This window comes from Furipterus horrens, unplaced genomic scaffold (assembly GCF_987537825.1).
Source record: "Furipterus horrens unplaced genomic scaffold, mFurHor1.1.pri manual_scaffold_3, whole genome shotgun sequence".
Taxonomy (NCBI): Eukaryota; Metazoa; Chordata; class Mammalia; order Chiroptera; family Furipteridae; genus Furipterus; species Furipterus horrens.
This window is the reverse complement of record NW_028327173.1, coordinates 34769100-34783613: the sequence shown is the minus strand read 5'-3', so window position 1 is coordinate 34783613 and position 14514 is coordinate 34769100. Positions and strand designations below refer to the sequence as shown.

General features: G+C 38.5%; 1 protein-coding gene across 1 annotated transcript in view; it reads left to right on the top strand.

The window, feature by feature from the left end:
• Window positions 1-14514, top strand: part of FAF1 (Fas associated factor 1) — a 396465-nt gene that overhangs the window by 249726 nt on the left and 132225 nt on the right. The window contains exon 10 of the mRNA XM_090269431.1: window positions 13699-13825. Coding sequence (XP_090125557.1) covers window positions 13699-13825 — 127 coding nt within the window. The remainder of the gene's footprint in view (window positions 1-13698; window positions 13826-14514) is intronic.

Sequence of the window (14514 nt, the reverse complement as noted above, 5' to 3'; positions counted from 1 at the left end):
TACTAGGAAAAGTCATCACCACAACTTAAAAAGTATTCACAACAGAGGTCATAACTAAATAGCACAGAAGAAGTTCATTTATACCAATGTTTCTCAGTCCAGAACATGATACAAGTATTTAAAAGGTTGGGCTAGTTCAGTAAAACTGTTTTCCACTTACATTCTGTATGAAATATGGTTGTAAATATTTATATAAACTGACTACATATTTTGGATACTCCTTATGAAAGCTGCCCCAAGACCTCTCTAGCCATCCTCTGCATATGTATTTTAAAATTACTTTTATCCTTGCCTAAGAATATACTTTTATTGATGGGGGGGGGGGAGGGAGACAGAGAGAACATAAATGTGTGAGAGAAACTTCGATTGGTTGCCTCCCCTATGCACCCTGACCAGGGATCAACCCTGCAACCTAGTTATGTGCCCTGAGTGGGAATCAAACCCGCAATGTTTTGGTGTATGGGACAACATTCCAACCAGCTGAACCATCTGTCCAGGGCTACATATGCATTTGTATCATTTAAATATATGAAATAGAAATGAGGCTACATAAGTGAAGTTCTAGTCTGTGATCATCCGGTGAAAAATGATAATTTACTACTATGATTTTTAACATTTTTTAGAAATCCAGAAAGAAAGGTTTTTCCCCTGCTACAAATACTACTGTACTGTTGCTTCCTTGGACCTCTAAAAATATTACTTTTCTTTAAAGAACCCACATCATTTTTTTCTAGCACTTTACCTCACTAATCCTCATGAAAGAAAAAAATGATACTGAGTTTTATGATTGGCAGAAATTGCCAGAAATAATTTATTGAAATATTTCTTTCTATTATTTCTGAGTATATTTATAGGTTATGCTTCAACTCTTCAATGGATAAATCCACTAACAGTAAAAAGTGACCACCTGGCTGCTGTGGCTCAGTGGATTGAGCATCGGCCTGCGAGCCAAGTGTCGCTGGTTCGATTCCCAGTCAGGGCACATGACTAGGTTGCACGTCAGGTCCCCAGTTGGGGACACGAGTGAGAGGCAACCACACAGTGATGTTTCTCTCCTTCTTTTTCTCCTTTCCCCTCTCTCTAAAAATAAATAAATAAATAAACAAACAAATAAATAAATTTTTTTTTTTTTTTTTTTTGTGGTGAGATTAATCTTTTTTTTTTTTTTTTTAAATATATTTTATTGATTATGCTGTTACAGTAGTTCCAATTTTTTCCCCTTTACTCCCCTCCACCCAGTATCTCCCTCCCCCAGCATCCACCCCCCAAGTCCATACCCATGGTTCGTAAAAAATAACTATCCCTCCCTCTCAGATATTAAGACCCTTTGTAATCTTGTAAAGGACAATGGGCGAAGGTCTCAAGCTCCTCTAGCTGCTTCAAGCTGGACATGGTCGTCGTCCTACCTAGCCTTGGGTCCAGAAATCCCTAATAAGAGTGGGGGTGTGGAGGGGAGGGTGGCCTTCCCACATGGGGAAGGATCGTGCAGACTCCAGGTCAGTTGGCTGTCTCCGGACAACGGCGTGCTTGGTTTAGCAGGCTGGCATCCTTGTTGTGTTCTGGGGGCAACAGATTTGGCAAAAAGGGTTAAAAAGCATCATTCAATCCATAACTACTAGGTGGCAAAAGGCAGGGATTAATTTTTCAATGTTCCACATTAGGAGAAAAAAAAAAAAAAAAAAAAAAGGGCTTCTTTGGAGGAAGGTGTGCTAGGCACATCTCTCCTGTCCAAAACCCTTTTGCCCATTTTATTTAGTTTGGGCTGAGGGAAATAGTTTCTGTTTCCCCCCTCTCAGACCTCTGGGCCCTTTCTGTCCAAGCCATTAGGATAGAAAAGAGAATTCAGTTTTAAAGTGAAGCCCACAGACCACCCCATTCTTCACCAACTCAGCCATTTAGTTCAGCCAAACTGTTGAGTCTCCGGAGGCAGCGCTGCAGAGAGGATTAAGTGAGGCTTATGCGTACAGACAATCACTCAGGTAATGCGGTCATAGGCTTATGCCCTTTGAAAACAGAAAACACATGTTAATTTATGTAACATAACCAACAAAAAAGTCTCTAAATCTGTAAGACTGTCTTATTGGGAAGACATACAGTTGCAAGGCACTTGACATTCTACTTGCCTGCAACTTGAATCTCTTTGGTGATATCACAGATATGGTTTAATTTTCAAGTGAAACCATTTTTTAAATGAGAAGAAACTTTTAAGACGGTTAGCTGCCCTACTTTACAGTCTGCCACTGATCATTGTGATTTTCCTTGAATACTGATCTTTCTCCCTAAGATTACTCTCCTTGTCTTTAAAGGGACTACATTAAGTCCATTTTTAATTTATCCTGTTCATTTGCATAAGCATAACAAGAGCAGCAAATGATCACTTATGATCTTTAGTTCTGTTTTGCTGGAACTTACCCAAGGAACATTTAGGGTGGCCCTCAGTCTGCTCTTCAGTGCACAGAAGCTGGGCCACATACCTGGCATTCATCCTTGCCTGTACACACCTGTCCTTTCCAAGTCTTTCTGGTTTTCCATTGTGCCTTAAGGTCCCTTCTAGCCATCTTTCAGGAAAACAACCTTCGTTCCTTCCCTGGAGAGATTGCTGTGGACCGCACAACCAACCATGGCAGCAGGCCTTTTATTTCGCGGGCTTTTATTACCTTTGAAAGTCATTCCCAGTTCGTTAGGGCTTTTTGGTAACAACATGAGCCCAAGCATGTCTCCTTTAGGCTTGACATTCCAGTCAAAGGCTTGTTCAGAAAAAGGAACCTCTATTAACAACTGGTCTTATTAGGTCTATGCAAAGAAACTTAAGTCATTACTTACTTGTTTAGAATGCCAAACTCTGGAGAGATCAAATAGGGAGAAAAATATACAATGTGAAGGAAAATCTTTGTCCTAATATTCACTGAACTGGCATTTCCATTCTTCATATTTTCATTTTCCCCCACTAAAAAAAATTTTTTTTTTGTTTGTTTTTCCATTACAGTTGTCTCTCTTTTTTTTTTTTTCCCCTCTTGCTTCCCTGTATCCTGCCCCTCCCTTCCCCCACATTCAGTCCCCACTCAGTTGCCCATGTCTGTGGGTCATTTATACATGTTCTTTGATTTTACACTTCCCCTTCTTACCCCCTTTTCTCCCTCCCCCCTCCCCCCTTGTTACTGTTAGTCTACTCCTTGTTTACATACCTCTGGTTCAATTTTGCTCATTTGTTTGTGTTGTTCATTAGTTTCCTGTAATAGGTGACAGCATAACGTATTTTTCTTTCGTTGCCTGGCTTATTTCGCTAAGCATAATTCTCTCTAGTTCCATCCATGTTGTTGCAAATGGTAGAAGTTCCTTCTTTCTTTCTGCTACATAGAACTCCATTGTGTAAATGTACCACAGTTTTTTGATCCACTCATCTACAGATGGGCATTTAGGTTGTTTCCAGCACTTGGGTATTGTAAATAGTGCTGCTATGAACATTGGAGTGCATTGGTTCTTTTGAATTGGTGTTTCAGGATTTTTCGGATATAATCCCAGTAATGGAATTGCTGGTTCAAAAGGCAGTTCCATTTTTAGTTTTTTGAGGAAATTCCGAACTGTTTTCCATAGTGGCTGCACCAGTCTGCATTCCCACCAGCAATGCACCAGGGTTCCCGTTTCTCCGCATCCTCTCCAGCACAAGTTGTTTGTTGATTTGTTGATTATGGCCATTCTGACTGGTGTGAAGTGGTATCTCATTGTGGTTTTTATTTGCATCTCTCTGATGGCTAGTGATGTTGAGCATATTTTCATATGTCTATGGGCCCTCTGTATGTCTTCTTTGGAGAAGTGTTTGTTCAGGTCCTTTGCCCATTTTTTAATTGGGTTGTCTGTCTTCTTGGTGTTGAGTCGTATGAGTTCTTTATATATTTTGGAGATCAATCCCTTGTCTGAGATGTCATTGGCGAATATATTTTCCCATATGGTTGGTTTCCTTTTCATCTTGCTGATGTTTTCTTTAGCTGAGCAGAAACTTTTTAGTTTGATGTAGTCCCATTTGTTTATTCTTTCCTTTATTTCCCTTGCCTTAGGAGATATATCAGTGAAAATGTTGCTACGTGGGATATCTGAAATTTTCCTGCCTATTTTTTCCTCTAGGACTTTTATGGTATCGTAGACAGCATATATGTGGGTCATTCTTTCTAATCCATTCAGCTACCCTATGTCTTTTAATTGGAGCATTTAATCCATTTACATTTAAGGTTATTACCGATAAGTACTTATTCATTGTCATTTTTCCCCTTTGTACTCGTGTTCTTCTCTATCTCTCTCTATTTCTTTATCTTCTTAGAGCAGACCTTTTAGCATCTCTTGCATTGCTGGTTTGGTGGAGATGTATTCTTTTAGCCTTCTTTTGTCTTGGAAGCTCCTTATTTCACCCTCCATTTTGAATGAGAGCTTTGCTGGGTATAGTATTCTAGGTTGTAGGCCTTTGTTTTTCATTGCTTGGAATACTTTTTGCCATTCCCTTCTGGCTTGTAGTGTTTCTGCTGAGAAATCTGATGATAGCCTTATTGGAGTACCCTTGTATGTTATTAGTTGTTTTTCTCTTGCTGCTTTTAGGATCCTCTCTTTGTCTTTGAATGTTGGCATTTTAATTATGATGTGTCTTGAGGTGGGCCTGTTGGGGTTCATCTTCATTGGGACCCTCTGTGCTTCCTGGACTTGCGTGACTCTTTCTCTCGTCATGTTAGGAAAGTTTTCTGTCATTAGTTTTTCAAAGAGGTTTTCTATCCCTTGCTCTTCTTCTTCTCCTTCTGGAATTCCTATGATACGGATATTATTACGTTTCATGTTGTCCTGCAGCTGTCTTAGAACCTCTTCAGTCTTGTTCAGTCTTTTTTCATTTTGTTGCATTGTCTGGGAGTTTTTGTGTAGGTTGTCCTCCAGCTCGCTGATCCGATCTTCTGCTTCCTCTAGCCTGCTTTTAATTCCTTCTACTGTGTTCTTCAATTCAGAGATCGTATTTTTCATTTCCTCCTGGCTCTTATTGATAGCTTCTATGTCCTTTTTCATGCTCACGTAATTTTCTGTGAGTTCCTTGTAGTTTTTCTGGAGTTCTTTGAAGTTTCCGCTGAGCTCATTCAGCTTCTCCATAATCCATGTTTTGAATTCCATATCTGATAGTTCGCTCCCCTCTATTTCATTTAGCACTCTTTCTGGGGATTCTACCTTTCCTTTTGATGGGAGGTTGTTTCTCTGTCTCCCCATTTTTTTGACTCCTATTGTTTGTTGGTGCTTCTTGGAATGATCTGCACTTCCTGGATCTGCCTCTGGTGGCGTCAGATCATGTACCAGTCTGGCCCTAGGCAGCCTGTTGGAGACTTCCAGGGATCTACTGCTGTTGTCTGTCTTCTTTGATTGTTAATCTATTCAATCTGTGATTAGCTGTCAGGCTTAAGAACTGTGGGTGTGGCAGCTTAATTCCTGTAGGCAGGGCTTTTGCTTCCCCTCAGGCTGACGCCACTTGGAGGGGAATGGTCTACCCGCAGTACTGGGGATGAGTCAGCACTGGGACCCAGTCAGCTGCTCCTCCAGTTCTCCCCTCAAAGCCACCGTGCCAAATTCTCCCCAAGTGTCTCCAGTCCTCTCTGCCTTCCCTCTGCTTGAGCCCAGGGTAAGTGGTGGCCAAAATATTTTCGTATGTGATCCACTTAAGAGCTCTTTTTCTCCTGCTGTTTCTCTCCGGCTAGCAAGAAAGCCTGTGGCTTTTCGCTTTTCACAGCTGATACTATTTTACTTTCCACTCTGTCGCTGTAGGCTGGGAAGCCCAGCTGGGGGTTTAGACCCTGCCCTTCTCAGGGGGAATCCCCGGCTGCTGAGCTGTTTCTCAGTCCCTTCAGCAGCCACCCGTGTGAGCCCAGCCAGCCCTTCCGCGTCTCCGCACTCCCTACCGGTCACGTTGTGATGTAGCGGCCTTTTCTGTCTCTCCGTGGTTATAAGACTTCTTTCCAGCTGGTGTTCCGTTGGTTATTCCAGATGATTTCTCCAAAATTAAGTTGTAAATCCAGACTGGTCCTGGGAGGAGGTTAGTGTAGCTTCCACTTACTCCTCCGCCATCTTGGATCTCCCTAAATAAATTTTTTTTTAAAGTGGCCAGCTAGCTCCACCCTAAATTCTCAGTTGTTCCATTCTCTGAGAGGTGACAGATACCTGTTTCACTTCATTTTGTTTGCTTCTCTTACCCTCGTCGTTTTATGTTATTTGGGCAGTCACTTAGGCAGAAACAAGGCCATGTCCTAGAGTGAGGAGTCGTGTTTGTGAAACTGACACACTATCTTGGTTAATTAGAGAAGACAGAGTGGGGTTAGAAGGCTTTGCCAAACTGAAGCAGCCACAGCCTCGGGAGTAGCTTCAAATCTGATTATCCAGGATGAATCCATTATTCTTCCTTCCCTGGGTAACTATAAATACCACCTCCTCCAGGGAGCTGGTGAGAAATGGGAAAGAAGCTGTGATGGTTTTTATGTTGTCAAAGAGTTACAAAACTGGAAGGGATTTTTAATTTAATTTTCACTCTTCCATCCATTCATTCCTCATTCATTTAAACATTTAATATCTTCTAGTTTCCAAGCATTAGGATCACAGTCTATATGCTGAAAGAGCTCACCCAAGATATCCCCTCAAAATATACCTTTGTTTTACCTCTAATGACAGGGTTCTATCTTCATGAGGCAGCGAGTTCTGCTGTTGAGCATCTCTATCTGTTGATATTTTCCTTATATTTAACTGGAATCTATGCATTTGTAGTTTCTACGTGGTGTTCTACTTCTTTCTTCCCGTTTTAACCTTTCTCCTACATGACTTCATGTATTTCAATACAATTACTATTTGGCTCCTGACTGTCTTAATAAGTCTTGAGTTAGTTGAGACCAGTAGTTAAATTCAGGTTTTGAATTTTATGAATTATAGTTATGTGCCCTCTAGCTGGGGAAATTTTACCTCTTGCATTCTCTTTCTGGCCCTGCAAATACATTTTATTTATAACAATTCAACATTTTCTCTTTCCACCCTCTACTCCCCTTGCTCCTGATCCCGCTTTTAATGTTCTCTTATCTCCAGGTACCTAGCTAGATATCAATCTCTCTTCTTCCCAACTTCTTGGGTGGGACCAAGTTGGGACTCCCTGAACCCCAGCTCCTTGGGAATTGTCCAGACCTCAGTAGACAGTGGAGGAGTAGCCCAAGAATAACAAAAAACTAAATTTAAATGTTATTAATGTTAAAACCATTAGTTTATAACTTCAATTATGGAAGCATCTATTGAATGCTTACCGTGTGCTATGAACTGATTATTTCATATTATATAATTAATGAGAAATTGGAGGCAACCACAAAGATTGGGGAGGGGTGTAACCTTCAAAAATATTTGCAGGCAAAGCCTTGTCTGCCTTATTCACCTTTGTAGCCCTAACACCTAGTGTAGTGCCTGGCACATACCATCCACAGAAGAAATATTTGTGAATGAATGTTTTTAAAAAAGGAAGAAGAAAGACTAGAGGAGTTGACATCTGGATCGAATTATAAAGAATGAGTCATGGTCAATCAAATGAAGAAACATGAATATAGTATTCCATTAAAAGGAAAGAGCATGATCTGATTGGTAAATGGGGAGAGATGAATGCAGTTTGGTGTTTGTGCAAAATAAAATGGGAGATAGAGAAAGATAAGAGACGAGACCAGAGGGAGCTTGTCTTGTATGTCTAGTGAGAGACTTGAACTCTGGAAAGCCATAGTAGGGTGTTATGTGAGGAATGGTTTTGTTTTGTTTGTCTGCTGCGCAGATACTAGGTGCAAGGGAAGCAAGACTGGAGATGGAGAAATCAGATATGAACTTATTGTACTAGTACTGGCAAAAAGTAATGATATTCTGAATTAGGACATCATTAGTAAAAAGAGAGAGATATTGCTCTGACCAGTGTGGTTTAGCTGGTTGGCCATTGTCCTGCCAAGCAAAAGGTCGCCAGTTTGATTTCCAGTCAGGTTGCGGATTCAGTATGCCCCTGGTCAGATGCATACAAGAGGCAACTGATCAATGTTTCTTTCACAAATCAGTGTTTCTCTCCCTCTCTTTCTTCCTCACTTCCCCTCTCTTTAAAAATAAATAAAATGTTTTAAGAAGAGAGAAAGGAGGATACAGATTCAGGAAATAATTTGGAACGAGAAATCAGTAGGACTGGTCACTGATAGCATCTGTGGGAGAAAAGAGAGAGGGAGGAGATAAGAATGATACCTAGGTTTGGGCTTAAGTGACAAAAGATTTATTTAGTATTCATTCATTCAATAAATTCTGATTACATACCTAGTCTGTGCCTGCTACTAGTCTTAACTGCTGGGTATAAGGCTGTGGACAAAGCAGAGACTTTGCATAAAGAAGCTTGTACCTAATCAAAGAACAATAAAATTGAATGCAGATGATTACCAAAAACCTGTATTTCAATTTTTAAGAGTTGGTGAGACAAATACTTAGCTTGTCTGCCTGTGGTGCAATGCCACATACTATTGGGTCCTGAACAATAGGCAGGCAAGCTAAAGAGTAATCCAGGTCCTCCTGAACATCTCTTTCTGAATGCCCACTGCATAAAACTGAGCTTACCATGTCTCCCCCAAAACCCATATCCTCACTCATGTTAATGATCATTGTCAGCCCAAGCCAGAACTGTTCATTCCAGTCACCAAGGGACTTGTTATTCTTTGAAACTGTTCCAATTGATGATGCATTGAGATTTTTATGATTCTTTCATTTTTCTGTTCAAATACAGTATTTTTATATCAGCATCAAATTTATTACCCTACTTTATTAATTGAGAAGTGTCTTCTCTTAAAGTTATTAGGGTTTTTGTTGTGCCCATTATCTTGATTCTACCCCCACTAACCTCTCCAAAAAGATGGGAGGGGTAAGGGATTTCTCTTACATTTTTATCCTCCTCTTCTCTATTGGTTTCTTATCTTCATCCTAAAAACATATTCATATCTTCTCATCCTAAACAAAAAACACACACGCATGTACACACATACACAAATATTCCTTCAAACCTAGTTTTTCCCTTCAAGCTTTAGCTTCATCTTTTTTCACAGGCAGGCTTCGTAGAGTAATCTGTACTGGATAACTATTTCATTTTCTATTCACTTAACTCGTTTACAGCTTGGCTTGGCTTCTTTCTACCATGTGACTATAATTGAATGTAACTGTTAGAGTCAGATAATAGTTTTTATAAGATACCATGCTATGCCACCTCTTTCATTTTCACAGCCACCTCTGTGGGTCAATATTAGTACATTCTATAGTGGAGATGCAAAGCCACTTGTTCAGAGTCATACAGAAAATGATAGAGCATTCAGTGCCAGATCTTTTGGTTATAAATTCAGGTATCTTTTTGGTGGTTTTCTTGTCATAATACCATCGCTGTCTCTTTCTTAATTATCATTCTATTGATCCTGTTTACAGTTCTTTATTCCATTGAAATTTTCTCAGACTTTGCTTCTAAGTGTCTTTCTCTTAATTGACTTTCTAATCTTTGACAGCTCTGTCTCCATTTCCTGCTGTTTCTCTTCCTTCATCAATTGAAATATTTATATATATTTACGTATTTGTGTATGTAATACATAATTACGCGTATATACTCTGTAAACTCTTTATCACTTTTGTTCCTTTATTTTTTAACTGATTGATCTTATTCATTTCCATAAGCTCAACTATTATTTATATACTGATGACTTCCAAATCTAAATCTTTTCCAGGCCTTTCTCCTGAGCTACTAAGATTTTTTTCCAGCTGCCTACTAGATGTTTTTACCTGGATATCCTATAGCTTCCTCCAGTTTATTCTGAGAACTGGTCTCAGTATCCTCTCTCACCAGACCTAACCCCTCTCTACCTCCTCAGTCACCCAAATCTTAGTGTCACATTCACCACTTACATTTTTTTTCTTTTGATCCTTAAATCTAATTGGCCAACAGTCCCCATCAGTTTTGCTGAAGTATATTTTAAGTCTGTCCCCTTCATTCAGTTCCCATTGGTATTGCCCAGGTGTAGGTTCTCAAGTCCTTTCGCTTGGAACTTTGAAATAAGTCCCTTCTCATGTCCTCAGGTCTAATCTGCCATATGCCACTCCCCACCTCCACCCCACACATGCACACAGCTATCAGTTATTCCCTTGAACAGTCCTCTGCCTAAAACCTTTAGTGATTTCCCTATTGCCATCAGTGTAAAGTCCGAATACCTTAGTGTACCAGTTTTAGGACTGCCACAATCTAGTTCCATCAAACCTTTTGCCCTTCTTGCCAGTCCACATTTCTCTTCCATGGATAGAATTAATGATTCAGTTTGTTTTTCTAGATTTTTTATTGAGGTTTTAAAATATCCAATTCCTTACTTGAGTTTTTTTCTCTACCTAGAGTTTAACTCTCTCCCCAATTTTCCATTACGCAGACTCTGCAACGTTGATATCTTTTTTTAAGATATGGGTTAAATATTTACACATATGTGAAGCCTTACACAGTTTTCTTCACTGGTCCTAGAGTAACTAATCACTCTCTCCTTTGTTTTCCAATAGCCTCTGCTTATACTTTTGTTGTATCTCTTATCACGCTGAAAAAGACATATTTGCAACTAAATATATCTACTTTTAGAATGGGAATTTCTTGAAGGCTTAGAACTATGTTTTATCTCTGTATCCCTTACTTTTATCCTGGTGTTTTAACATAATAAGTAGTTGGTGAAAGGAATATCTGCTTCAGTTTTAAGCTTGCCTTAGTGCCAGGTATGTTTGAGCCCTAAATTTTTGTCTTAAACAGTTTGGTTATTATCTCCTCTAGGAAGTTTGACTTTATTCCTCCAGTGCATTAAATGCTCTCCTCTGAACTTACCCGTCATAATACTTATCACTAGTTATTATAATTGTCTTTATATCTTTCACACAGGTCTAGGCAGTGTGACACTTAGTAGGTAGGGGTTTATAAATATTTGTTAAATGCTAAAAGGGGTAAATTAATGTAATAAAGAGTTAAAATTTGAATCACACATTTTTGTAGCTGTTTTTAAAATCTGAATAAATAGCTTCTCTGTATTCCAAGAATTTTAAGGCAGCCATGACTGAACCAAGAGATTATTATTCTAATCAGCAAACATTAACCAAAAAAAAGATTATCTCATTTTTTAGAAGAAGCTTTTTCTAACCTGTTAGGTGGCTGATAAGAAAATGTGAAGAGATTGGGAGTTCCTTATACATAATTAAGTAGCTCATTCTTGCAGATACTTCAATAATTCATATTTGAAATATACTTTTTTTCCAACAAAATTGACTTTTTAGATGCCTCCCTTTGAAGATGTTATCATTGTAGGATTTCACTTTCTGGGCTCTTAACAGATTTGGGAACTCTATATTTTGGGAAGACAAAATAAATAATGTGTTATATAGGCACAAAATTAAAATCACCATCCCAGTATGAGGTAAAGTTTTATTGTTATGGAAAGGGGCTATTATTTGTTGAAAACTGAGGATAGGTATGGAGGACTAAAGTAAAAGCAGTGAGAAAAAAGGTGATATATAGAACAATCCCTTACTTTTCCTGGGTTCTCCAGTCCTCCTTCTTAACCTGATGCCTGTTAAAGGGAGAGGTGAGTACTTGAGTACTAGGCAAGACTAATTGAAGGCTGAGATGATAGCTTAGCTGATAAAGATGTGAGGTTTGTTGTGCTATCCCTTTGTTTCTTTTCACTTGCCTGTGAACCTGGGCAAGCATCCTAAAGGAACATGTAGTGTAGCTTGAAGGTTTTGAGCCTTTACCTGTTTAAAACTAAGCCTCAAAGTTCTAGGGAACTTCATGCCTGAAATACAGAGAGAATTCAAGCATAGTTGTGGTCTTAGTGAATGTGTTGTTTTGTGGAGGAGGCTTCCTTACTGCCTTGAAATGAGGAGGGTCTTTTAAATATTTAAGCTGTTGAATTGCTAAAATCAGGAAGAAGTCTCAAAGGTGCTCTACAGAGCAAAACACTACAGTAGGATTAGGATCACAGGTAGAACCAAGGCTTCGGTAAGAAATGATGATACAGTTGGAATAGCAGATAGACTACTTAGGGCAAGGACCAGTCATTTTTATTCATCAAATAAGTATATGTTCATTGCCTTCTCTATTCAAACCATTGGCAAGACTGTCTTTAAAATAAGGAAAAGTGTTACAATTCTGGGCATCAATGCTTATTATTCCCAAGGAAGAAAGGTAAGCCTACTGAGTCAAATGGAATAAAAATCTGAGCTTTCTCATTTGGAGCTGTTAGACTCACTAGATCATTAGTTTTTAAAATTGTTTCATGGTGTCCTGAGAACCATCTGAGTTACCCCAACAGCCAAAGCAATCTGAGGAAGAAAAGACCAAGCCCCAAGAGCATGAGGCTTCCTATTGTCTGTCTTCTTCCTGCATCAGTCATAGTGGCCTTACTTTTCATATATTGTATGCACTTTAATTTTACATAATGTTTTGCTTGGGGTGGGGGAAGTAGGTAACCCTGTGAAAAGAAGTTTGAAAATCATTGGTGAAAGATCTTTAAAATCCCTTCTGGCTTTAAAATCTGATTATGTCACTGGCTGAGTTCTTAACATCCCCTCTAACTAAGGAGTCTTTGATTCTAAGTTTCTCTTAATTTTTTTTTTTTTGAAAATATTTTTCTCTAAGTTAGGCTCTTCTGCATCCATTGAAGGATGAAATAGTTTTCCCCATTTTTATAACTTGAGTACATATCACACTATATTTTAAAAGATAGAACCTGTATTTATTAAATAACTTTGTAGATTTTATTTATTGAACATAGTACAGACAGGCATTTAGCGAGACACCTTGCTGGGACCTTGTTCTTATCCAAGGCATGAATATTTGTTAGTATTCACAAGTCAGTTAGAATGTTTTAAGTCTCCGTATGTTTCTTTTTTTTAATTAATTTATTGATGGATTTTGGGGGGGGAGGGGAGGAGAGGAGAGGAGAATAATTGAAAGCTCAACTGATGCTGCTGAAAACAAAGTAAGCAGAGCATGTGTATCAGTGCACAGCTTCCAGTATATTCTCAATAGATGTTTATTTGATTGAGGCATCATTATTACATTTAATAGCCTGCAGTTTACAAAGAGCTTCCATATTTAGTGTACTTTATATTATCTTCCAATGACACTGTGAGGATAGTGGTATTGTGCCATATAGTATGCCATATTTCATTAGTGAAAAATTTGAGAATCATTGCAGTAAGGAAATGCCAGGTTTGAAAATGCTACCCTTGCTTTCCATGACAAATATAGATTAGTATGAGCTTTCTTAAAGTCTCATATAGCTTACTTTGTCTGCTGTCTCTGTTGTACCAATTGCCTCACTTTTATTGAGCAGATATTTTTTGAGCACTTAATTGTGTTACCAGAGGCTGGATGAAACAGACAAAAATCCCTGTCTTCATGAAGCTTATAAGCATCCTTTACTTTCCCTTGGTCTCTAACCTTTAGTCTAGGGTTATCACAACAAGTTTAGAAATATATGTAAGCCTTAAATTGAAAAATATTAAGCTTTGCTCTAGCAAATGGCTTCTTATTTAATAAAACTTTTATAATGCTAAATATGATTATATAACTTACCTTTCGGAATTTGATTTTCTAAAGTCAATATTAAACTAATCAAGACTTTCCTTAAATAGCAAAGCACCGATGTTCATATGGTTAGTGATAGTGATGGAGATGACTTTGAAGATGCTCCCGAATTTGGGGTGGATGATGGAGAAGTATTCGGCATGGCGTCATCTGCCCTGAGAAAATCTCCAATGAGTGAGTATTAATAACTCTTTGGGTCCAGCATTATAATTTTCCCTCCTATTGCAGAAACTTATGAAGAGTAGTGAACTTAAAAGCTTCTTACGGACTTTCAGGTTTTGAGAGATAAAATATATCAAGTAGGCCTTATTCATTAGAACTAGAGCCTCTTGAGTTGTGATTTTATTAAGCCCAGTGATTCCCTGTGCTTTAGTAAAGTTCATAAAAAATGCAAGGGAGTGTAACTTGTTTCACATGTATAATTAGCTACGTTTCTTTACATTAAACCTAGAGGCTGATAAACAAATAGCTGGACTTCCTGTGACTGCAGTTGTTTCCCCACATCTTATTGGAGGTATCAGTTTTAAGAGTAGTAATGTTACTACTTTTCCATTCACTGGTACCTATCTTTGAAAGACAAAAAAAGTAAACTAGATGTACTCTCTCCCTCACTCCCACCTTACAAGGTGCATACTGTAGAATCCTAAGTGGTTGTTCTATGCAAAATCTCCATTAAAACGAGTCCTTAAATGGCTCATCTGCTCTGAATTAGGAAACTACTGGGGGCAGAAATAAATGTTTGCATTAAATTGACTATTTTCCTAATTTATAGGTTTTTAAAATAAATTGAGATCCTTTTTATATAATTTAATCACAAGATATCATTTCAAAAAAACATCAAAATCCTGATTGATGCCTGGCAC